Source organism: Hyla sarda, unplaced genomic scaffold (assembly GCF_029499605.1).
Source record: "Hyla sarda isolate aHylSar1 unplaced genomic scaffold, aHylSar1.hap1 scaffold_81, whole genome shotgun sequence".
NCBI classification, from domain to species: Eukaryota; Metazoa; Chordata; class Amphibia; order Anura; family Hylidae; genus Hyla; species Hyla sarda.
The window spans coordinates 641030-668514 of NW_026610836.1; the positions used below are offsets into that span (position 1 = coordinate 641030).

The 27485-nt window shown below is 45.7% G+C and overlaps 2 protein-coding genes across 2 annotated transcripts in view; both read left to right on the forward strand.

The window, feature by feature from the left end:
- LOC130347133 (zinc finger CCHC domain-containing protein 3-like) overlaps nucleotides 1-17983 on the forward strand; it is a 115155-nt gene extending 97172 nt beyond the window's left edge. The window contains exons 3-4 of the mRNA XM_056554619.1: nucleotides 4146-4310; nucleotides 17945-17983. Coding sequence (XP_056410594.1) covers nucleotides 4146-4163 — 18 coding nt within the window. The 3' untranslated portion in view covers nucleotides 4164-4310; nucleotides 17945-17983. The remainder of the gene's footprint in view (nucleotides 1-4145; nucleotides 4311-17944) is intronic.
- Nucleotides 12698-26854, forward strand: LOC130347132 (uncharacterized). The gene is made up of 3 exons (XM_056554618.1): nucleotides 12698-13946; nucleotides 17941-18000; nucleotides 26103-26854. The coding sequence occupies exon 1, from the start codon at nucleotides 12700-12702 to the stop codon at nucleotides 13630-13632; it is 933 nt and encodes a 310-aa protein (XP_056410593.1). The 5' UTR covers nucleotides 12698-12699; the 3' UTR covers nucleotides 13633-13946; nucleotides 17941-18000; nucleotides 26103-26854.
- Nucleotides 26855-27485: the final 631 nt, after the last annotated feature.

Sequence of the window (27485 nt, forward strand, 5' to 3'; positions counted from 1 at the left end):
TCCTCTCTATTCTCTCCCTGCACTCATCTCTCTGATCATACAGTTACAGCTGTACAGTCCTCTCTATTCTCTCCCTGCACTCATCTCTCTGCTCTGATCATACAGTTACAGCTGCACAGTCCTCTCTATCCCCTCCCTGCACTCATCTCTATGATCATACAGTTACAGCTGTACAGTCCTCTCTATCCCCTCCCTACACTCATCTCTCTGCTCTGATAATACAGTTACAGCTGTACAGTCCTCTCTATCCCCTCCCTACACTCATCTCTCTGCTCTGATAATACAGTTACAGCTGTACAGTCCTCTCTATCCCCTCCCTGCACTCATCTCTATGATCATACAGTTACAGCTGTACAGTTCTCTCTATTCTCTCCCTACACTCATCTCTCTGCTCTGATAATACAGTTACAGCTGTACAGTCCTCTCTATCCCCTCCCTGCACTCATCTCTATGATCATACAGTTACAGCTGCACAGTCCTCTCTATTCTCTCCCTGCACTCATCTCTATGATCATACAGTTACAGCTGCACAGTCCTCTCTATTCTCTCCCTGCACTCTTCTCTCTGATCATACAGTTACAGCTGCACAGTCCTCTCTATTCTCTCCCTGCACTCATCTCTATGATCATACAGTTACAGCTGTACAGTCCTCTCTATCCCCTCCCTGCACTCATCTCTCTGATCATACAGTTACAGCTGCACAGTCCTCTCTATTCTTTCCCTGCACTCATCTCTCTGATCATACAGTTACAGCTGCACAGTCCTCTCTATCCCCTCCCTGCACTCTTCTCTCTGATCATACAGTTACAGCTGTACAGTCCTCTCTATCCCCTCCCTGCACTCATCTCTCTGATCATACAGTTACAGCTGCACAGTCCTCTCTATCCCCTCCCTGCACTCATCTCTATGATCATACAGTTACAGCTGCACAGTCCTCTCTATCCCCTCCCTACACTCATCTCTCTGCTCTGATAATACAGTTACAGCTGTACAGTCCTCTCTATCCCCTCCCTGCACTCATCTCTATGATCATACAGTTACAGCTGCACAGTCCTCTCTATCCCCTCCCTGCACTTATCTCTATGATCATACAGTTACATCTGCACAGTCCTCTCTATTCTCTCCCTGCACTCATCTCTATGATCATACAGTTACAGCTGCACAATCCTCTCTATTCTCTCCCTGCACTCTTCTCTCTGATCATACAGTTACAGCTGTACAGTCCTCTCTATCCCCTCCCTGCACTCTTCTCTCTGATCATACAGTTACAGCTGCACAGTCCTCTCTATTCTCTCCCTGCACTCATCTCTATGATCAGTTACAGCTGCACAGTCCTCTCTATTCTCTCCCTGCACTCATCTCTATGATCATACAGTTACAGCTGCACAGTCCTCTCTATTCTCTCCCTGCACTCTTCTCTCTGATCATACAGTTACAGCTGTACAGTCCTCTCTATCCCCTCCCTGCACTCTTCTCTCTGATCATACAGTTACAGCTGCACAGTCCTCTCTATTCTCTCCCTGCACTCATCTCTATGATCATACAGTTACAGCTGCACAGTCCTCTCTATTCTCTCCCTGCACTCATCTCTATGATCATACAGTTACAGCTGCACAGTCCTCTCTATTCTCTCCCTGCACTCATCTCTATGATCATACAGTTACAGCTGTACAGTCCTCTCTATCCCCTCCCTACACTCATCTCTCTGATCATACAGTTACAGCTGCACAGTCCTCTCTATTCTCTCCCTGCACTCATCTCTATGATCATACAGTTACAGCTGTACAGTCCTCTCTATCCCCTCCCTGCACTCATCTCTCTGATCATACAGTTACAGCTGTACAGTCCTCTCTATCCCCTCCCTGCACTCATCTCTATGATCATACAGTTACAGCTGTACAGTCCTCTCTATTCTCTCCCTGCACTCATCTCTCTGATCATACAGTTACAGCTGTACAGTCCTCTCTATTCTCTCCCTGCACTCATCTCTCTGCTCTGATCATACAGTTACAGCTGCACAGTCCTCTCTATCCCCTCCCTGCACTCATCTCTATGATCATACAGTTACAGCTGTACTGTCCTCTCTATCCCCTCCCTACACTCATCTCTCTGCTCTGATAATACAGTTACAGCTGTACAGTCCTCTCTATCCCCTCCCTACACTCATCTCTCTGCTCTGATAATACAGTTACAGCTGTACAGTCCTCTCTATCCCCTCCCTGCACTCATCTCTATGATCATACAGTTACAGCTGTACAGTTCTCTCTATTCTCTCCCTACACTCATCTCTCTGCTCTGATAATACAGTTACAGCTGTACAGTCCTCTCTATCCCCTCCCTGCACTCATCTCTATGATCATACAGTTACAGCTGCACAGTCCTCTCTATTCTCTCCCTGCACTCATCTCTATGATCATACAGTTACAGCTGCACAGTCCTCTCTATTCTCTCCCTGCACTCTTCTCTCTGATCATACAGTTACAGCTGCACAGTCCTCTCTATTCTCTCCCTGCACTCATCTCTATGATCATACAGTTACAGCTGTACAGTCCTCTCTATCCCCTCCCTGCACTCATCTCTCTGATCATACAGTTACAGCTGCACAGTCCTCTCTATTCTTTCCCTGCACTCATCTCTCTGATCATACAGTTACAGCTGCACAGTCCTCTCTATTCTCTCCCTGCACTCATCTCTATGATCATACAGTTACAGCTGTACAGTCCTCTCTATTCTCTCCCTGCACTCATCTCTATGATCATACAGTTACAGCTGCACAGTCCTCTCTATCCCCTCCCTGCACTCATCTCTATGATCATACAGTTACAGCTGCACAGTCCTCTCTATCCCCTCCCTGCACTCTTCTCTCTGATCATACAGTTACAGCTGTACAGTCCTCTCTATCCCCTCCCTGCACTCATCTCTCTGATCATACAGTTACAGCTGCACAGTCCTCTCTATCCCCTCCCTGCACTCATCTCTATGATCATACAGTTACAGCTGCACAGTCCTCTCTATCCCCTCCCTGCACTCATCTCTCTGATCATACAGTTACAGCTGCACAGTCCTCTCTATCCCCTCCCTGCACTCATCTCTATGATCATACAGTTACAGCTGCACAGTCCTCTCTATCCCCTCCCTGCACTCATCTCTATGATCATACAGTTACAGCTGTACAGTCCTCTCTATCCCCTCCCTGCACTCATCTCTATGATCATACAGTTACAGCTGCACAGTCCTCTCTATTCTCTCCCTGCACTCATCTCTCTGATCATACAGTTACAGCTGCACAGTCCTCTCTATTCTCTCCCTGCACTCATCTCTCTGATCATACAGTTACAGCTGCACAGTCCTCTCTATTCTCTCCCTGCACTCATCTCTCTGATCAAACAGTTACAGCTGCACAGTCCTCTCTATCCCCTCCCTGCACTCATCTCTATGATCATACAGTTACAGCTGCACAGTCCTCTCTATTCTCTCCCTGCACTCATCTCTATGATCATACAGTTACAGCTGCACAGTCCTCTCTATTCTCTCCCTGCACTCATCTCTCTGATCATACAGTTACAGCTGTACAGTCCTCTCTATCCCCTCCCTGCACTCATCTCTCTGATCATACAGTTACAGCTGCACAGTCCTCTCTATCCCCTCCCTGCACTCATCTCTATGATCATACAGTTACAGCTGCACAGTGACCCTCATCCTAATGTGAAATGTCACCTATGGGCCCCTACTTGTTTCTGTTCTTATAATGTGTAGACAAGTTGTGTCCTTTTGATTGTTCTTCTTTTTTACTGCCTGTGTATTATTACTCAATGCCTCCCTCTTGAGTATGACAGGAGATATATTGTTGCTTTGTTTATTTTTAAATTCAATAAAATCATTACAAATATAAAACTAAAAAGGAAGCAATATAAGGGCAAACAAGATGGACACTACCCTCTGTATCACAAGACCATTGCTGGTGTCCATCATTGTATAATGAAGTGGGATGCCACCATCTCAGCATTATTCGCTCATTTAGTTGCTCCATTCACGGTACAGTAGTGATTAGTGAATTTCATTCATTGTGAGCGTGTAACCTGCCATGTGACCTATGCATTTCCTTAAAGATACAACTCATCCATTTATCTCTACATACTACATAGGAAACATGCGCAACCTAACCCGAGGCACGTGTGAGCAGGAAGGAGTGTGCACCAGAAAGCTACTGTCCCTACTGTCACCGCTCCAAGAGACTGAAGAAAAGGACAATACTGAGAAGAGTGCAGACATGTCAGTGATACTAAAGAGCATAGGAATCAAAATGGAAAGTAAAGTGTACACTGGGGTATAAGGACGACACTGTAATTACATCTAATAATACAGTGCAGCAAGATACAAGAATACAACTACTATAATACTGCTCCTATATACAAGAATATAACTACTATAATACTGCTCCTATATACAAGAATATAACTACTATAATACTGCTCCTATATACAAGAATATAACTACTATAATACTGCTCCTATATACAAGAATATATCTACTATAATACTGCTCCTATATACAAGAATATAACTACTATAATACTGCTCACATATACAATAATATAACTACTATAATACTGCTCCTCTATACAAGAATATAACTACTATAATACTGCTCCTATATACAAGAATATAACTACTATAATACTGCCTCCTATATACAAGAATATAACTACTATAATACTGTTGCTATATACAAGAATATAACTACTATAATACTGCTCCTATATACAAGAATATAACTACTATAATACTGCTCCCTATATACAAGAATATAACTACTATAATACTGCCTCCTATATACAAGAATATAACTACTATAATACTGTTGCTATATACAAGAATATAACTACTATAATACTGCTCCTATATACAAGAATATAACTACTATAATACTGCTCCCTATATAGAAGACTATATCTACTATAATACTGCTCCTATATACAAGAATATAACTACTATAATACTGCTCCTATATACAAGAATATAACTACTATAATACTGCTCCTATATACAAGAATATAACTACTATAATACTGCCCCCTATATAGAAGACTATATCTACTATAATACTGCTCCTATATACAAGAATATAACTACTATAATACTGCCTCCTATATACAAGAATATAACTACTATAATACTGCTCCTATATACAAGAATATAACTACTATAATACTGCCTCCTATATACAAGAATATAACTACTATAATACTGCTCCTATATACAAGAATATAACTACTATAATACTGCCTCCTATATACAAGAATATAACTACTATAATACTGCCTCCTATATATAAGAATATAACTACTATAATACTGCTCCTATATACAAGAATATAACTACTATAATACTGCTCCTATATACATGAATATAACTACTATAATACTGCCTCCTATATACAAGAATATAACTACTATAATACTGCTCCTATATATAAGAATATAACTACTATAATACTGCTCCTATATACAAGAATATATCTACTATAATACTGCCTCCTATATACAAGAATATAACTACTATAATACTGCTCTTATATACAAGAATATAACTACTATAATACTGCTCCTATATATAAGAATATAACTACTATAATACTGCTCCTATATACAAGAATATAACTACTATAATACTGCTCCTATATACAAGAATATAACTACTATAATACTGCTCCTATATACATGAATATAACTACTATAATACTGCCTCCTATATACAAGAATATAACTACTATAATACTGCTCCTATATACAAGAATATAACTACTATAATACTGCTCCTATATACAAGAATATATCTACTATAATACTGCCTCCTATATACAAGAATATAACTACTATAATATATCGTTAGTAAAAGACACTAACCAATTTCTCACCTGCATTCAGGACCTAGCTTGGTCCGATAACATGATGTTGGCATTGATTGACATCGAAAGCCTGTATACAAGCATACCACAGGAGAAGGGAGTGGACTGCATAAAAGAGATATTAATCAACGCAGGTAAATCAGAGAAAGTAATACAGTTTATATGTGAGTCCTTGGCGTTTATTTTGGAAAATAATACGTTTTTGTTCGATGACATATGGTACAGACAGATTGGAGGCGTGGCCATGGGCACCCCCGTGGCCTGCACCCTTGCCAATTTATATGTTGCAGCTTTTGAGTATAGGCATATCTTCACAGCCAACAATCCCTTTTTGAAGTCCGTCCGGTGCTACCTCAGGTTTGTGGACGATGTGTTCATCGCCTGGGATGGCACCGAGACGGACTTCGGGGACTTTGTAAAATTTCTGAATGAAACAAACAAAATGAATTTACGCTTCACTTACAAAGTCGATGCCAAGCAGATCGAGTTCCTCGATGTGTTGGTAGAAATTAACGGAGGTGATATACAGACGTCAGGGTACAGAAAACCCACTGCCTCCAATTCTCTCCTTCAGTACACCAGCTACCATCCCGAACATGTAAAGACTGCTTTGCCCTATGGCCAATTTTTGCGGCTAAGACGAATAAATAGTTCTGATGAGAAATTTTTGGTACAGGCTGGTGAGCTGAAGGAGAGATTGGGGGCACGAGGGTACCCAGAAAAGATCCTTGAGAAGGCATTAAATCGAGCATTTGCACAAGATAGAAAAACTCTATTAGATAACAGCACAAAGAGTAAGAAATGGAAAAAAACATATTTAAAATCGCAAAGCACCACTCTACCCCGTTTCTCTTTTTCATTTAAATTCAGCCCCTTAGAAAAAATTATAAGAACAGCTATTCATAACAATTGGTCTCTGATTAAAAACGATACAGACTTAGGAAAACTGGTTCATGAAAAACCTTTGATAGCTTTCAAACGGAGTAAAAACTTAAAAGATGTTGTAACCAGTAGCAACTTTCATTCCAAAACGAACACCTCAGACTGGCTGTCAAGAATCGGCCCCACGGGCAACCACAAATGTGGGACTTGCATTTGGTGTCCCCATATTAGGACTGGAAAGTCTACGGTGATAGGCGGTGAAGAAATCTATATCAAAAATCTTATTACCTGTAGAACACAATGGGTTATTTATGCTATGGTTTGCCCGTGTGGCCGCTTCTACATCGGCAGCACTAAACGTGCATTGAACACACGTTTTAGGGAACATGTGTATTCAGTTAGATCTAAAAAAGGTGCTCCCCGCTTTATTGAACACATGAATTCTGTACATGGAGGGAACTGTAAAGATTTACTCTTTCAGGGGCTAGAAGTGATCCGCAGCAAAGAAAACACAGATAAAAGAAAAATTTTACTTCAAGCGGAAGCTAAATGGTTAATTAAATTGAATGCTGCTGGAAACTTGGGGCTAAATGAAAGAGTCGATTACAGTGTCTTTTTATGATATACCCTCTGGTACTATTTATTGCAGAGTGTCCTTTTGATAAAGAAAGTCGGTTGATTTATGTTTTTAATGTTTTAACATATATGTCTTTGATTAAGTAGTTTGCACCTGTTCTGTGCACGTCACCAGAGAGTAGCTTCAAAAAGGTGATGCAGCACGGAACAGACAGGGTCTGAAGAAGCGTGAATGCGCACGCGCAACAGCTGTCACCCAGTCTTACTCTGATTAGCTGAGTCCTTGGAAACGTCCGTGCACCTTGTCTGTCTTTGCACCTTAAAGAAATAAAGAATTATCGGCACAGTACCCCGGTGAGTGACGTCCCTACTTTCTACATATGTTTGATAACTACTATAATACTGCTCCTATATACAAGAATATAACTACTATAATACTGCTGCTATATACAAGAATATAACTACTATAATACTGCTGCTATATACAAGAATATAACTACTATAATACTGCTCCTATATACAAGAATATAACTACTATAATACTGCTGCTATATACAAGAATATAACTACTATAATACTGCTCCTATATACAAGAATATAACTACTATAATACTGCTCCTATATACAAGAATATAACTACTATAATACTACTCCTATATACAAGAATATAACTACTATAATACTGCTCCTATATACAAGAATATAACTACTATAATACTGCCTCCTATATACAAGAATACAACTACTATAATACTGCTCCTATATACAAGAATATAACTACTATAATACTGCTCCTATATACATGAATATAACTACTATAATACTGCTCCTATATACAAGAATATAACTACTATAATACTGCCTCCTATATACAAGAATATAACTACTATAATACTGCTCCTATATACAAGAATATAACTACTATAATACTGCTCCTATATACAAGAATATAACTACTATACTACTGCTCCTATATACAAGAATATAACTACTATAATACTGCTCCTATATACAAGAATATAACTACTATAATACTGCTCCTATATACAAGAATATAACTACTATAATACTGCTGCTATATACAAGAATATAACTACTATAATACTGCTGCTATATACAAGAATATAACTACTATAATACTGCTGCTATATACAAGAATATAACTACTATAATACTGCTGCTATATACAAGAATATAACTACTATAATACTGCTCCTATATACAAGAATATAACTACTATAATACTGCTGCTATATACAAGAATATAACTACTATAATACTGCTCCTATATACAAGAATATAACTACTATAATACTGCTCCTATATACAAGAATATAACTACTATAATACTACTCCTATATACAAGAATATAACTACTATAATACTGCTCCTATATACAAGAATATAACTACTATAATACTGCCTCCTATATACAAGAATACAACTACTATAATACTGCTCCTATATACAAGAATATAACTACTATAATACTGCTCCTATATACATGAATATAACTACTATAATACTGCCTCCTATATACAAGAATATAACTACTATAATACTGCTCCTATATACAAGAATATAACTACTATAATACTGCTCCTATATACAAGAATATAACTACTATAATACTGCCTCCTATATACATGAATATAACTACTATAATACTGCCTCCTATATACAAGAATATAACTACTATAATACTGCCTCCTATATACAAGAATATAACTACTATAATACTGTCCCCTATATACAAGAATATAACTACTATAATACTGCTCCTATATACATGAATATAACTACTATAATACTGCTCCTATATACAAGAATATAACTACTATAATACTGCCTCCTATATACAAGAATATAACTACTATAATACTGTCCCCTATATACAAGAATATAACTACTATAATACTGCTCCTATATACAAGAATATAACTACTATAATACTGCTCCTATATACAAGAATATAACTACTATAATACTGCTCCTATATACAAGAATATAACTACTATAATACTGCCTCCTATATACAAGAATATAATTACTATAATACTGCTCCTATATACAAGAATATATCTACTATAATACTGCCTCCTATATACAAGAATATATCTACTATAATACTGCTCCTATATACAAGAATATAACTACTATAATACTGCTCCTATATACAAGAATATAACTACTATAATACTGCTCCTATATACAAGAATATAACTACTATAATACTGCTCCTATATACAGGAATATAACTACTATAATACTGCTCCTATATACAAGAATATAACTACTATAATACTGCTCCTATATACAAGAATATGACTACTATAATACTGCCTCCTATATACAAGAATATAACTACTATAATACTGCTCCTATATACAAGAATATATCTACTATAATACTGCCCCCTATATACAAGAATATAACTACTATAATACTGCTCCTATATACAAGAATATAACTACTATAATACTGCTCCTATATACAAGAATATAACTACTATAATACTGCCTCCTATATACAAGAATATAACTACTATAATACTGCTCCTATATACAAGAATATAACTACTATAATACTGCTCCTATATACAAGAATATAACTACTATAATATTGCTCCTATATACAAGAATATAACTACTATAATACTGCTCCTATATACAAGAATATAACTACTATAATACTGCTCCTATATACAAGAATATAACTACTATAATACTGCTCCTATATACAAGAATATAACTACTATAATACTGCCCCTATATACAAGAATATAACTACTATAATACTGCTCCTATATACAAGAATATAACTACTATAATACTGCCTCCTATATACAAGAATATAACTACTATAATACTGCTCCTATATACAAGAATATAACTACTATAATACTGCTCCTATATACATGAATATAACTACTATAATACTGCCCCTATATACAAGAATATAACTACTATAATACTGCTCCTATATACAAGAATATAACTACTATAATACTGCTCCTATATACAAGAATATAACTACTATAATACTGCTCCTATATACAAGAATATAACTACTATAATACTGCCCCTATATACAAGAATATAACTACTATAATACTGCTCCTATATACAAGAATATAACTACTATAATACTGCTCCTATATACAAGAATATATCTACTATAATACTGCTCCTATATACAAGAATATAACTACTATAATACCGCTCCTATATACAAGAATATAACTACTATAATACTGCCTCCTATATACAAGAATATAACTACTATAATACTGCCTCCTAGCTGAGAGGTTGTGTGTGTGTTGCTCTCCTGATGTCTGGAGAAAGCCCAGGGAGGGGCCACCCTGGGTGGGGAAGCTCCCCAAGCAAGGCCCAGGCTTCAAGGCCTATTCTGGGAATTAATCCCCAGACACCACAAACCATGGATGAAAATCCTAAAGTTTCTATGGATGTGAGAAATGTTCAGAATGTTGTCAGTTCTGGTGCAGTAAGAAGCACAGATGAGAAGAAAGCTGTGGAACTAAAGAAGGAATCATCAGGTCAGGTAATGGCTGCAGGTACAATCCACCCCTCCTGCAGTCAGACAGAGGAGAACATCCCTGGAGAAGCAGACCATGCAGGAGAATCTGCAGCAGCCTGTCCTGATACGTTCTGACCGCACACGATACGGGAGCGGGAGCAGCGCAAAAGTTACAAGCACGCCAGAGGGGACCAGAGGGAGTACACCAGGAAGGCTTCAGGGGGCCACAAGTGCGGTCACTGGGAAAAACAGGGGCCCAGTCCCCAGTCTGGAGATTGTGACCCTGCAGCAGTGACCACAGCCGCACCGAGACAGATCCCACCTCAGAAGCAGAGTCCTGTGAGTACCCCACCAGCGCGGCCCCCCAATACTCAGCGGGCGCCTGAACTATGTCTGGCCGAGCAGATCCCAGCTCTGGTAAAGAGACTTGAGACTTTAAAAAAGACAAAGTTACAGCTGCAGAAACAGATAGACTGTGTGTACAAACTAAAGGCAGCAAACCCCAATAACCAGGCTGTACATGACAAGAAGCTGAGCTCCCTCGCTGTGCAGCTCGCTGACACTGTGCAGGACATGGAGGACGTATTGGACCAGATGGGACCAGTCGCTGAGACCTTCAGAAATCAGCAGCGATTTGAGGGATATAAGGAAAGACCAGCAACAAAGTCATCTACTGCTGCACCTAAGTCTTCAGCCTCACCAGGGGACACCCAGCAGTCCTGTACAAGACAAGAGGACATCCAGCAGTCCTGTGCAAGACCAGTCCTCAGACCAGCCAGCTTCCCTTTTGAGAAAGGAAATTTGTACAGACAAGCAGAAGCAAGCGTCCAGCAACATCAGAGACCTGCAGAGACTCCTCCAGAGGTACCACAAGTCCCAGCAGTCAGCACGGTGAAGCAGGACTATGGACTCCTACCAGAAGGTAACTCTGTAACCGTTGTGCAGTCACCACAAGCCCCTGGGGGCAGTAGAGAGCAGCAGGACTGTGGACTCTTACCTGAAGGCAGCAGTGCAGCAGAGAGTTCACAGGACATGGCTCTGCAGGGCTTGCTGGGCTCTGTAGTGCAAGATCATTCTGCCAGTGACTGCAATGATATGAATGTATGTGATATTACTGATAATGTGTCTGCAGAGGGGAGCGCTTCACAGTCTGTGTGGGATCTGGGGTCATCTCTGGGGTCAGGTCCACCATTAGTTCAGCCTTCAGAGGCTTGTGACCCCCAGAGTATAGAGGTTGATGGTGGGGAGGGGGCTGTACAGTCTGATGCACAACACTTCCCCCCTTTAGTCACACAAGTATCAGACCCCCATAGTACAGCTGGTCAGCAGCCACCACAGCGCCCCCAAGTACAGCAGGAGGGTAGAAGTAGTGGCGCCTCCTCTGGTAATGCCTGGAGCCGCGGGTCACCATTCATGTCCAATGTGAATTATACAGGTCAGGCTTTCAAGAGGAGGAACGTGGTCAGGTTCAGACATAGAGGGGCCAAGGAGGAGCTGCCTGACAGGAGGTTTGTGGTCCGTGAACTTCTGTGCCACCAAATGGGCTTCCTGCCATCTAACATCCTGGCAGTGATAAACCTTCCTGACAGGCAGGGCTATGACGTCAGCTTCAAACTCATGTCTGACCTGGACCGCTTCTGGGCCCATGTCACCCGGGTGAGAGATGCTGATGGCTGGAATAAGTTCAGCTTTGTCCCCATCTCCAGACCAGACACAGCGAATGTCATCATTATATTCTGGAACGAGTCTGTCCCCCCCCAGGATATTGTTGTGTGGTTAAAAAGACACTGTGACCTAATGTCAGACCTGACTAAGACCAGGGATGAGGACGGCATATGGACGGGAGGGTGGAAGGTCCTGGTGAAGTTACGGCAGATAAACAACATAACCCAACATCTGCCCAATTCTTTCTTCATTGGTCGGGAGAAAGGGGTTTGCTTCTATGCAGGTCAGCCCAGAAAATGCTTCAAGTGTGGGAAGACCGGTCATATCGCGAGTGTGTGCACCCTAGTGAAGTGTAATTTATGTGGGGAGATCGGCCATGTCAGCGCCACCTGCCAGAATATCCGCTGCAACCTCTGTGGTAAGACCGGTCACTCCCACAGGGACTGTCCTGACGCCTGGCATAATATCTGTAAGGACTTCCCTGATGAGGACCTGCTGGAGGGGGCAGAGGACCTGGAGGAGGAGACGTTGGTGTCAGGGTCAGCAGTGACACAACCTGAGCCTCAGCATAACATGGGTGACACTAGAGGTGACGATATGGGTGACAATATTGGTGACACTAGCGGTGACAATATGGGTGACAATATTGGTGACACAGTGCCCGACCAGTCCCAGCCAGGAGCCACTGAGGGGAACAGGGAGGTCACTGAGCAGGTTGTGGCCATGTCTTCTTCTGCCCCAGCATCAATAAATCCGCAGAAGAGACGGAAGAAAGACAAAACCAGCCGTAAGCCTGAGGAGGGATGGACCACTGTCCAAAAACCTTCCAAAAAGAAAGTAGACCCCGGGTCAGGTGTCATGACCATCACAAATAGGTACAGTGTCCTATCAGAGTCAGACGTTGAGGAAGAGATGGAGAGGGAGCTAAAGAGAGTGATAGATGAATTTAATGAAGACCAAGAGGGTGATCCCCCCACAAAAAAGAGACCCCCACGAGCAAAACGTCTGTCCGAATCGGACATGGAAACAAGTGGTCAGCAGGAGGGCTCAGACTCAGATCTGTGATGATGGGGGTGACATCTCTGCACTTTCTTCTTTCCTTTGTTATGATGGCCGACTTTACCCTTAAAGTGTTCTCCAGTAATGTGAACAGTGTCAGAGTGAGGAGGACCAGACATGTCGTATATGACTATCTAAAGTCTATTGATGCTGACATCATCTTCTTACAGGAGACACGTTTAAATACTCAAGGACTGTTACGTGAGGCAGAGCGTGAATGGCGGTCTGGTCCATCCTTTTGGTCACTGGGTGTGGAACCAAGTGCCGGGGTCTCTATCCTGTTTACCACCAATGATGTAACTGTACATAGGCTGACAGAGGTATTGATGGGAAGGTGCCTAATGCTGGAAGTTACTATACGGGGTAGAAGGCTCCGACTCATTAATATATATGGTTCACAGACAGTGACTGAAAGGGTTAACCTTTATAATGAAGTGAAGCCATATCTCTTCACGTCTGTCCCTGTCATCTTGGCCGGAGATTTTAATGCCTCCAGAACAACTAGTGACAGATCCTCTAATAGACCTCTGACACGAGACTCCAAGGTCTTAAACAACATCATTCTACAGGCCGGGTTGTCAGATGTGTTTGTGCAGGGTGGTCGGAAGGCAAAGTTTACCTATTTCTGTGGTGGAAGAAGTAGTCGTATAGATTTAGCTCTGGTTAGTCCCACAGAGACCATTGGTGAGAAGGATGAGAAGATCGTCCCTTATTCTGACCATCTGGCCTTATATTTTTGTCTGGGTGTCACACAGGGTCCTGAGACAGGTAGAGGGTTGTGGAGACTGAATTCCAGTCTATTAGAGGATCCTTCTGTGCAGAGACAGGTTCACTCTCTTATACAGGGTCAACTAGAGAGGGTGGACTTCTATGATGATATGGCCGCCTGGTGGGAGGATGTTAAGGATGAGATCAGAACCCTCTTAAAGAGACTGTCAGTTATAAAGGGGAAGAGTAAGTATGGCCAGTATCTCAAGCTGCGGAAAGAATTGGAGTCACTATATTCGGCGGGTGGGGACCAACAAAGGATAGACCGGCTGAAATCTGAGATAAGGCAGTATCAGTACAGCAGGTATACCTCCCTGGTTCTTGAAGGGGATTATGGGTCCTTAGGGTCTCCTGATCCCTTTGAGAATTGCCGGGAGCGGGTGGCAAATAAATCTGTCACCGGTCTCACTGACTCCCAGGGTGTTTTGCAGGAATCTCGGGAGGGTATCCTGGGGGTGGTGAGATCGTACTATGCTGACTTGTTTCAGAGGAAGGTTTTGGATAGAGACAAGATGACCCAATTCTTGGAGACAACTCCGCTCCCTGATACTAATGATTTGGACTTTTCTCCTTTGACAGCAGAATTGACGGTGGCGGAGGTCAAAGAGGCCATTGATAAGTTACATCTGAAGAAGACACCAGGTCCGGATGGGATAACAGCAGAATTCTATAAGACATTCAGAGACCTCTTGGCCCCAATCCTCGTGGATGTTTATACAAATTGTCTAGAAAGTCACCTGATGCCTCCATCCATGAGAGTGTCCTCGCTGATTCTGCTGTCGAAAGGTAAAGAGCCGAGTGACATCAAGAACTGGAGGCCAATTGCCCTCTTGAATGTCGACAGGAAGATTCTGGCAAAAATCCTGTTTTCTAGGTTAGTTTGTCTGTCCCCGGCACTGTTGGCAGGCTGTCAGTATGGCACAGTAAAAGGGCGGAACATCTCTGGGGCAGTGATCTCCATAAGGGAGATGTTTGAGAGATGTAAAGCCCTGAGGTGTGGGAGATATGTTGTGAGTCTTGACCAGGCTAAAGCCTTTGACAGAGTAGATCACGAGTATCTATGGGCCACTTTGTCAAAGTACGGTATTCCGGGACAATTCATCGATTGGCTGAAGACTTTGTATTGTGAGGCCGAGAGCTTTCCTCTGATCAATGGTTGGCAGGGTGACACCTTCAGGGTTGAGGCGGGGGTGAGACAAGGTTGCCCACTGAGCCCGCTGCTGTATGTATTTGCCTTAGACCCGTTTCTGAGGTCACTGCAGGAGTGTGGTTTTCAGGGGGTGCCGGTCCCCCACTGCCTACCCCTGAGTGTTGTTGCCTACGCGGATGATGTGACTGTAGTGATATCTGAGCCTCGTGAGGTGGAGATGTTGTCTGCGGCCATCAGAAGTTTCTCGGAGGCCTCAGGGTCTCTGGTCAACCTTGAGAAGAGTCAAGCTCTCTGGGTATCAGATACTGATCCAGATTTTGATCTGACCCAATTTGTGAGAGCCTCCTCCTATATTAAAATCCTAGGGGTCAAATTCGGGAGGGACGATAACGCCAAACTAAATTGGGAAGAGAAGTTGGAAGCCGGAAATGCAAAGGTTCAGCGATGGAAGAACTGGAGGCTGACCTATAGAGAAAGGGTTAAAATGTTGAAGACTTACCTGGTCCCCGTCTTTTTGTATGTCTCTGTTGTTTTTCCTTTGCCAGAATCTTTCTCTGCTCGGCTCTTTAGCCTGTTCTTCCAAATGTTCTGGGGGAACAGGTTGAACCTGATAAAAAGAGGGGTCACCTACCTACAGAGGAGAGAGGGTGGGTTGGATATGCTGAATCCAAGGGTGTTCTTTGACTCCATGTTTCTAAAAGTTAATTTTGGTTGCCTGGACTCAAACAACAGCTCCCTGTGGGCGAATAGTATCAGGGACTGGATATTGCCTTTTGCAGAGTCTTGGGTGCGAGGCGGCAGTCTCAAGAGGGGGAGATGGACGCATGACTACCTCCCCCCGTACCTGGAATACGGGCTCAGATGTCTGAAGAGATGGCGCATTGAGAAGTCCTATATAGAGAGTAAGCCAAGGAAGGATCTATACGTAAGGGTTTGTAGGGCTTTCTTCTGTTCTCCACTTGCCTTGAGGGATTGTGTGACCAGCACTTTACAAGAAAGTCTTAAGTTCCTCAATGGGAAACGACTCCCCGCAAAATTCTTTGACATAGCTTGGCTGTCGCTCCATGGGAGGCTCTTTGTCAGGGGTAACCTGAAATATCTAAGTGTCTCAGATAGGAACTGTCCTCTGGGTTGTCAGCAGGAGGAGACTATGGAGCATTTCATATCTGACTGCAGGGCCGGGAGGAGGATATGGGAAGAAGTGTCCAGTAAGCTGAACATCCCATTACTGCAGAACCTGACGTATCCTGACATCATATATGCTGTACCATCCAGTAACAGGACTGTAGACAGAGGGACAATGTACATAATTATAACAATCATTAAATATTACCATTGGCACATGAGAACTAGAGTGTCCATACACAACGAGCCATTCCATCACAACACAGCAGTAAGACAGATCATGTCCGAGCTCCAGTGGGTAAAGTCATTAGAGATACGGAGGAACCAAAATAATGGGAAATTATGGAGGAATGTCTCTTTGGTTTAACACGGATGATTTATAAATTTTTTTTTGTGTTTTTCCTTTTCCAGCAAATGTGGACTTTCTAAGTTTAATATTACTCTGTACATACTCTAGTTGAGTAGTCATTGTGTGTACAATGCTTGTTATTTTTGTTTTGCATTGTAAGAATTTATGTTACTTGTAATTTTGTTTGTTTTCACAATAAAAATTGCCTCCTATATACAAGAATATAACTACTATAATACTGCCCCTATATACAAGAATATAACTACTATAATACTGCTCCTATATACAAGAATATAACTACTATAATACTGCTCCTATATACAAGAATATAACTACTATAATACTGCTCCTATATACAAGAATATAACTACTATAATACTGCTCCTATATACAAGAATATAACTACTATAATACTGCCCCCCTATATACAAGAATATAACTACTATAATACTGCTCCTATATACAAGAATATAACTACTATAATACTGCTCCTATATACAAGAATATAACTGCTATAATACTGCTCCTATATACAAGAATATAAATACTATAATACTGTCCCCTATATACAAGAATATAACTGCTATAATACTGCTCCTATATACAAGAATATAACTACTATAAGGGTAGTAGTTGTTGCCATTTCCCCAGGTCTGTAGGGGGCAGTGTGTGCCCTCTTGGTGTTATGATCCTTCCTATCTATTGCGGTGTGTTTAGGAGTATCAGGCGGCTGTTTTCTGTGGATGTTGGGGGTTGTAGTTCGGTGTTGCTCCTGGGTGTCTCCCCTGGGGCAGGGGCTGGGGGCCGCTGGCTCATGAATGAGTCCTCTCTGGTTCAGCCATCACATAGTCAGGGTGGAGCTGTCAGGGGGAGGGGAGAGGAGCTTCTCACAACTCATTGAATTGTGTGTACAACTCCGCAGGCAGCCAGAGCCGGACGGGCAGCAGCCACTACCATCAAGGAGACCCCCGCAACAACCCAGGTAAGACACGTGGGGGAGGGGGACACTGCATTGAGTTACTCACCTGACCTGTCCTGGTAGGGGCCACATGGCAGCCTGTGCACAGGTACAGACATGAAGAGCACAGAGAGCCACAGTCCACAGAACTTATTAGAGACGTGATGAGGGGCCCTGGGGTCTGCAGCTGAAGGGGTTAAGTGTGTCCAAGCGTGGGCTAAATTCAGGAGGCATCTGATGTCTGAGACCATGCCATGTGCTGGAGGGACACATCGGGGGCATATAATACGGGGGGGGGGGTGCATATGGGTGCTGGAGGGACACAGCGGGGGCATAGAATACAGGGGGGGCATGTGGGTGCTGGAGGGACACAGCGGGCTCATATAATACAGGGGGGGCATGTGGGTGCTGGAGGGACACAGCGGGCTCATATAATACAGGGGGCATGTGGGTGCTGGAGGGACACAGTGGGGGCATATAATACAGGGGGGGCATGTGGGTGCTGGAGGGACACAGCGGGGGCATATAATACAGGGGGCATGTGGGTGCTGGAGGGACACAGCGGGGGCACATAATACAGGGGGCATGTGGGTGCTGGAGGGACACAGTGGGGGCATATAATACGGGGGGCATGTGGGTGCTGGAGGGACACAGTGGGGGCACATAATACAGGGGGCATGTGGGTGCTGGAGGGACACAGTGGGGGCATATAATACGGGGGGCATGTGGGTGCTGGAGGGACACAGTGGGGGCATATAATACAGGGGGCATGTGGGTGCTGGAGGGACACAGTGGGGGCACATAATACAGGGGGCATGTGGGTGCTGGAGGGAACACAGCGGGGGCATATAATACGGGGGGGCATGTGGGTGCTGGAGGGACACAGCGGGGGCATATAATACAGGGGGCATGTGGGTGCTGGAGGGAACACAGAGGGGGAGTTATATAATACGGGGGGCATGTGGGTGCTGGAGGGACACAGCGGGGGCATGTGGGTGCAGGAGGGAACACAGCGGGAGCATATAATACGGTGGGGGCATGTGGATGTTGGGGATGACACAGCGGGGGCATGTGGGTGTTGGGGATGACACAGCGGGGGCATGTGGGTGTTGGGGATGACACAGCGGGGACATGTGGCTGTTGGGGATGACACAGCGGGGGCATGTGGGTGTTGGAGATGACACAGCGGGGGCATGTGGGTGTTGGGGATGACACAGCGGGGGCATGTGGGTGTTGGGGATGACACAGCGGGGGCATGTGGCTGTTGGGGATGACACAGCGGGGGCATGTGGGTGTTGGGGATGACACAGCGGGGGCATGTGGATGTTGGGGATGACACAGCGGGGGCATGTGGGTTTTTGGGATGACACAGCGGGGGCATGTGGATGTTGGGGATGACACAGCGGGGGCATGTGGCTGTTGGGGATGACACAGCGGGGGCATGTGGCTGTTGGGGATGACACAGCGGGGGCATGTGGCTGTTGGGGATGACACAGCGGGGGCATGTGGCTGTTGGGGATGACACAGCGGGGGCATGTGGCTGTTGGGGATGACACAGCGGGGGCATGTGGGTGTTGGGAATGACACAGCGGGGGCATGTGGGTTTTGGGGATGACACAGCGGGGGCATGTGGGTGTTGGGGATGACACAGCGGGGGCATGTGGATGTTGGAGATGACACAGCGGGGGCATGTGGGTGTTGGGGATGACACAGCGGGGGCATGTGGGTTTTGGGGATGACACAGCGGGGGTATGTGGGTGATGGGGATGACACAGCGGGGGCATGTGGGTTTTGGGGATGACACAGCGGGGGCATATAATACGGTGGGGGCATGTGGATGTTCGGGATGACACAGCGGGGGCATGTGGATGTTGGGGATGACACAGCAGGGGCATGTGGCTGTTGGGGATGACACAGCAGGGGCTTGTGGGTTTTGGGGATGACACAGCGGGGGTATGTGGGTGATGGGGATGACACAGCGGGGGCATGTGGCTGTTGGGGATGACACAGCGGGGGCATGTGGCTGTTGGGGATGACACAGCGGGGGCATGTGGCTGTTGGGGATGACACAGCGGGGGCATGTGGGTGTTGGGGATGACACAGCGGGGGCATGTGGCTGTTGGGGATGACACAGCGGGGGCATGTGGCTGTTGGGGATGACACAGCGGGGGCATGTGGGTGTTCGGGATGACACAGCGGGGGCATGTGGGTTTTGGGGATGACACAGCGGGGGCATGTGGGTGTTGGGGATGACACAGCGGGGGCATGTGGATGTTGGAGATGACACAGCGGGGGCATGTGGGTGTTGGGGATGACACAGCGGGGGCATGTGGGTTTTGGGGATGACACAGCGGGGGTATGTGGGTGATGGGGATGACACAGCGGGGGCATGTGGGTTTTGGGGATGACACAGCGGGGGCATGTGGCTGCTCTGTCCTGGTCTCAGCGTCTTCTCCTTCTATCTGCTGAGACTTTGTATCCACTTCTGTGTCAGCACAAAGATTAGAGAAGACGCGGGCAGATTCCTGTTATCTGGGTAGAAAGTCGCCCAAAGGCAGAGACAGTTTGTCTACTGTCAACACCCTGCTTCCAGGGTACTACACCTTGAGAGAGGGCACTGACACCCTGCTGCCAGGGTACTACACCCCGAGAGAGGGCACTGACACCCTGCTGCCAGGATACTACACCCCGAGAGAGGGCACTGACACCCTGCTTCCAGGGTACTACACCTTGAGAGAGGACACTGAAACCCTGCTTCCAGGGTACTACACCTTGAGAGAGGGCACTGCCACCCTGCTACCAGGGTACTACACCCCGAGAGAGGGCACTGACACCCTGCTTCCAGGGTACTACACCCCGAGAGAGGACACTGACACCCTGCTTCCAGGGTACTACACCTTGAGAGAGGACACTGAAACCCTGCTTCCAGGGTACTACACCTTGAGAGAGGGCACTGACACCCTGCTGCCAGGATACTACACCTCGAGAGAGGGCACTGACACCCTGCTGCCAGGATACTACACCCCGAGAGAGGGCACTGACACCCTGCTGCCAGGATACTACACCCCGAGAGAGGGCACTGACACCCTGCCGCCAGGATACTACACCCCGAGAGAGGGCACTGACACCCTGCTGCCAGGATACTACACCCCGAGAGAGGGCACTGACACCCTGCTGCCAGGATACTACACCCCGAGAGAGGGCACTGACACCCTGCCGCCAGGATACTACACCCCGAGAGAGGGCACTGACACCCTGCTGCATCTCCTATCATACAATGTATCACTCCCATCATCCCTGACCCCAGGAGATCACAATCTAATCTCCTATCACATAAAATGTATCACTCCCATCATCCCTGACCCCAGGAGATCACAATCTAATCTCCTATCACATACAATGTATCACTCCCATCATCCCTGACCCCAGGAGATCACAATCTAATCTCCTATCATACAATGTATCACTCCCATCATCCCTGACCCCAGGAGATCACAATCTAATCTCCTATCATACAATGTATCACTCCCATCATCCCTGACCCCAGGAGCTCACAATCTAATCTCCTATCATACAATGTATCACTCCCATCATCCCTGACCCCAGGAGATCACAATCTAATCTCCTATCATACAATGTATCACTCCCATCATCCCTGACCCCAGGAGATCACAATCTAATCTCCTATCACATACAATGTATCACTCCCATCATCTCTGACCCCAGGAGCTCACAATCTAATCTATCATACAATGTATCACTCCCATCATCCCTGACCCCAGGAGCTCACAATCTAATCTCCTATCATACAATGTATCACTCCCATCATCCCTGACCCCAGGAGATCACAATCTAATCTCCTATCACATACAATGTATCACTCCCATCATCCCTGACCCCAGGAGATCACAATCTAATCTCCTATCACATACAATGTATCACTCTCATCATCCCTGACCCCAGGAGATCACAATCTAATCTCCTATTATATAATGTATCACTCCCATCATCCCTGACCACAGGAGATCACAATCTAATCTCCTATCATACAATGTATCACTCCCATCATCCCTGACCCCAGGAGCTCACAATCTAATCTATCATACAATGTATCACTCCCATCATCCCTGACCCCAGGAGATCACAATCTAATCTATCACATACAATGTATCACTCCCATCATCCCTGACCCCAGGAGCTCACAATCTAATCTATCATACAATGTATCACTCCCATCATCCCTGACCCCAGGAGATCACAATCTAATCTCCTATCATACAATGTATCACTCCCATCATCCCTGACCCCAGGAGATCACAATCTAATCTCCTATCATACAATGTATCGCTCCCATCATCCCTGACCCCAGGAGATCACAATCTAATCTCCTATCACATACAATGTATCACTCCCATCATCCCTGACCCCAGGAGCTCACAATCTAATCTATCACATACAATGTATCACTCCCATCATCCCTGACCCCAGGAGATCACAATCTAATCTCCTATCATACAATGTATCACTCCCATCATCCCTGACCCCAGGAGATCACAATCTAATCTCCTATCATACAATGTATCACTCCCATCATCCCTGACCCCCAGGAGATCACAATCTAATCTCTTATCATACAATGTATCACTCCCATCATCCCTGATCCCAGGAGATCACAATCTAATCTCCTATCACATCCAATGTATCACTCCCATCATCCCTGACCCCAGGAGCTCACAATCTAATCTCCTATCATACAATGTATCACTCCCATCATCCCTGACCCCAGGAGATCACAATCTAATCTCCTATCATACAATGTATCACTCCCATCATCCCTGACCCCAGGAGATCACAATCTAATCTCCTATCACACACAATGTATCACTCCCATCATCCCTGACCCCAGGAGCTCACAATCTAATCTCCTATCATATAATGTATCACTCCCAACATCCCTGACCCCAGGAGATCACAATCTAATCTCCTATCACATACAATGTATCACTCCCATCATCCCTGACCCCAGGAGATCACAATCTAATCTCCTATCATACAATGTATCACTCCCATCATCCCTGACCCCAGGAGATCACAATCTAATCTCCTATCATACAATGTATCACTCCCATCATCCCTGACCCCAGGAGCTCACAATCTAATCTCCTATCATACAATGTATCACTCCCATCATCCCTGACCCCAGGAGATCACAATCTAATCTCCTATCACATACAATGTATCACTCCCATCATCCCTGACCCCAGGAGCTCACAATCTAATCTCCTATCATACAATGTATCACTCCCATCATCCCTGACCCCAGGAGATCACAATCTAATCTCCTATCATACAATGTATCACTCCCATCATCCCTGACCCCAGGAGCTCACAATCTAATCTCCTATCATACAATGTATCACTCCCATCATCCCTGACCCCAGGAGATCACAATCTAATGTATCATACAATGTATCACTCCCATCATCCCTGTACAGTGTGGCCCCCGGAGCGGCCTCTATTCTCAGGTCACATGTTCATTGTTCTTTTCAAGTCAAGTAGCAAGTATTTGTTGTTGGAGTCCTGGGAGCCGCGCTGCTGTGATGTGATGTGACTGCCCCCCCTTTATCTGAGCCCCTTCCCCCCCTCCCCCCCACCCCCCCCCCACCCCACCCCGCCGTCCCCTCAGTAATCCCCCATGTCCTGCTTTGTGGATCTTCCTTCAAAAGTATGTGCCCCCCCCACACGTGTCAGAACTACAGGACTGAGCTGTACCCCCATTAGCATTACCCTCCTGTGCTGTCCCCCTGGTCTGCCCCCTCACTTAGTAACTGCCCCCTGTGCTGCCCCCTCACTTAGTAACTGCCTCCTGTGCTGCCCCCTCACTTAATAACTGCCCCCTGTGCTGCCCCCTCACATAACAGCTGTCCCCCTGGTCTGCCCCCTCACTTAGTAACTGCCCCCTGTGCTCCCCCCTCACTTAGTAACTGCCCCCTGTGCTGCCCCCTCACATAACAGCTGTCCCCCTGGTCTGCCCCCTCACTTAGTAACTACCCCCTGTGCTGCCCCCTCACATAACAGCTGTCCCCCTGGTCTGCCCCCTCACTTAGTAACTACCCCCTGTGCTGCCCCCTCACATAACAGCTGTCCCCCTGGTCTGCCCCCTCACTTAGTAACTGCCCCCTGTGCTGCCCCCTCACATAACAGCTGTCCCCCTGGTCTGCCCCCTCACTTAGTAACTGCCCCTTGTGCTGCCCCCTCACTTAGTAACTGCCCCCTGTGCTGCCCCCTCACATAACAGCTGTCCCCCTGGTCTGCCCCCTCACTTAGTAACTGCCCCCTGTGCTGCCCCCTCACATAACAGCTGTCCCCCTGGTCTGCCCCCTCACTTAGTAATTGCCCCCTGTGCTGCCCCCTCACATAACAGCTGTCCCCCTGGTCTGCCCCCTCACTTAGTAACTGCCCCCTGTGCTGCCCCCTCACATAACAGCTGTCCCCCTGGTCTGCCCCCTCACTTAGTAACTGCCCCCTGTGCTGCCCCCTCACTTACTAACTGCCCCCTGTGCTGCCCCCTCACTTAATAACTGCCCCCTGTGCTGCCCCCTCACATAACAGCTGTCCCCCTGGTCTGCCCCCTCACTTAGTAACTGCCCCCTGTGCTGCCCCCTCACTTAGTAACTGCCCCCTGTGCTGCCCCCTCACATAACAGCTGTCCCCCTGGTCTGCCCCCTCACTTAGTAACTACCTCCTGTGCTGCCCCCTCACATAACAGCTGTCCCCCTGGTCTGCCCCCTCACTTAGTAACTACCCCCTGTGCTGCCCCCTCACATAACAGCTGTCCCCCTGGTCTGCCCCCTCACTTAGTAACTACCCCCTGTGCTGCCCCCTCACATAACAGCTGTCCCCCTGGTCTGCCCCCTCACTTAGTAACTGCCCCCTGTGCTGCCCCCTCACATAACAGCTGTCCCCCTGGTCTGCCCCCTCACTTAGTAACTACCCCCTGTGCTGCCCCCTCACATAACAGCTGTCCCCCTGGTCTGCCCCCTCACTTAGTAACTGCCCCCTGTGCTGCCCCCTCACATAACAGCTGTCCCCCTGGTCTGCCCCCTCACTTAATAACTGCCCCCTGTGCTGCCCCCTTACATAGCAGCTGCCTCCTTTGCTGCCCCCTTACATATTAACAGCCCCATGTGCTGCCCCCTCACATCGCAGCTGCCCCATCCCCCCCTCTTATAGGGACCTGTGGCCCCTGGTCACCTGCTGGGCCCAGCCATAAAGGTCATGGCAGGTTATTGTCCACTTGCTGGTCGGGGGTGGAGGATAGGACCCTGACGCCTGTGTAATTATTTCTATGGTGGAGGCATTTTGTTGTGCGGAGGTTTTTCTATAGTAACTCGTCGTCCAGTCATCAGATATCAGCGCAGACTCCGTATCCTACACGTGTGAACTACGTTATTACAAGGCACTCAGTTATCCTGACGGAGGCGCCAAAGTGACCATCATATGTGGCGTAGTGCTATGTATCTAAATCTATCCGCAGGGATACTGTCTGCTGAGCTGTGTATCAGAATTATGTGTGATATGATCTGATAAAGTGTGTAGCTAAGTCCGTAAGATGAGATACTGCTCAGATGGTGTATCCAATCTTGTGTAATCGTGTCTGGGAGAAGAAGCTGAAGGAACAGATCGTGTGAGGTGATGATGCAGCAGATGTGAGACGTCTGGGGGGAGATAAGCCTCGGCATGTGACTGCGTCTTCAGCAGATAAGGTCCCACACTCTGAGCTCTCGGTTCTGCCTCTTGGCCTGTAGAGTTTGAGGTGCAGGGTGATACAATGTGTCACTGGTTTGTATACACATTGGGCCACTGGGCCCCAATCTGAGGTGACCCCACACACAGCGGACAAGAAATCACATACTTCACGAGGGGACTCCAGAGCGACCCTCTAGAAGACAGAGTTCTATGTGGTGGTCCTCCAGAGGAAGAAGTCTATGGGGTGGGCGTTCAAAATATATGGTCCTATGTGGTGGTCCTCCAGAGGAAGAAGTCTATGTGGTGGTCCTTCAGAAGAAATGGTCCTATGTGGTGGTCAATCAGAATAAAAGTCCTTTGTGGTTGTCTTCCAACAGATATGGTTCTATGTGGTGGTCCTTCTGAAGATATGGTTCTATGTGGGATCCTCCAGAGGAAGAAGTCTATGTGGTGGTCCTTAAGAATAAAAGGTCCTTTGAGGTGGTCCTTTAGAAGATGTGGTCCTTTGTGGTGGTCCCCCAGAAGATATGGTTCTAAGTGGTGATTCTCCAGAGGAAATAGTCTATGTGGTTGCCTTCAGAAGATATGGTCCTACGTGGTGGTCCTTCAGAATATATGGTCCTACGTGATGGTCCTTCAGAAGATATGGTCCTACATGATGGTCCTTCAAATGATATGGTTTTATGTGGTGATTCTCCAGAAGAAGTCTATGTGGTGGTCCTTCAGAATAAAAGGTCCTTTGTGGTTGTCTTCCAACAGATATGGTTCTATGTGGTGGTCCTTCTGAAGATATGGTTCTATGTGGGATCCTCCAGAGGAAGTCTATGTGGTTGCCTTCAGAAGATATGGTCCTACGTGGTGGTCCTTCTGAAGATATGATCTTATGTGGGATCCTCCAGAGGAAGAAGTCTATGTGGTGGTCCTTCAGAATAAAAGGTCCTTTGTATTGGTCCTTTAGAAGATATGGTTCTATGCAGTGGTCCTCCTAAACCTTTGTTCTGGTGGTCTCGCTGAAGTCCATTCTTGAAGTGGTGGTCCTTCTGAAGGTTGCTCCTTGAGGTTATGTTTACTGGTGTCTTCATGTTTGCACCTCACACCCTGGCCCTGTCCCAGACCCTCAGGCTTCCTGTCTCCCTCTCCTAGTTTCTCCCTTGACTTCATGTTCTGCAGAGTGTAGTAGAATCTGCGGCCTACTAGAAGTGCAAGCTCTTGGGCTCAGTCTCCTCCCCAGGTCACATGGTCTTGCCAGCGGTTTACAGCCTGTAAAGTTAGGACTTTGCTCTACAGCTGATTGACAAACAAGTGATCTGCACGTCCGCCTGCTGCGATCTATATGTGAACCACAGGGTCATGTCCTGCTGGAATCTGCCCCCTCCGGGATATTACACTTGTTTGACTGGTACAGAAGCTGTGATACACTGTGATACAATCAGGAGGGTACAATGGGATGATCCTTCACACAGGAGACTTCCTGTCACTTGTCCATTGAATGACGTTGTGGTCATCTCTCACCCTGGCCTGGCTGATAACAAAGGACATTAGCTGAAGCTCCTCCCTGCAGATGTTTTTACAATTGATGCTATCCCTTTAAGGCACTATAATCTTTCAGTGTAATTGACTTGTGATCGGCAGGATCAGATGATCGCTCATTAGCCGGGATTAGTGACTGCTGAGCGGATTATTGCAGCCTCTTATCTGTAAATCCTGCACTGGGGGCCGCATTCTGGCACGATTTGGTGCAGGTTTATGTGGCAATAAAT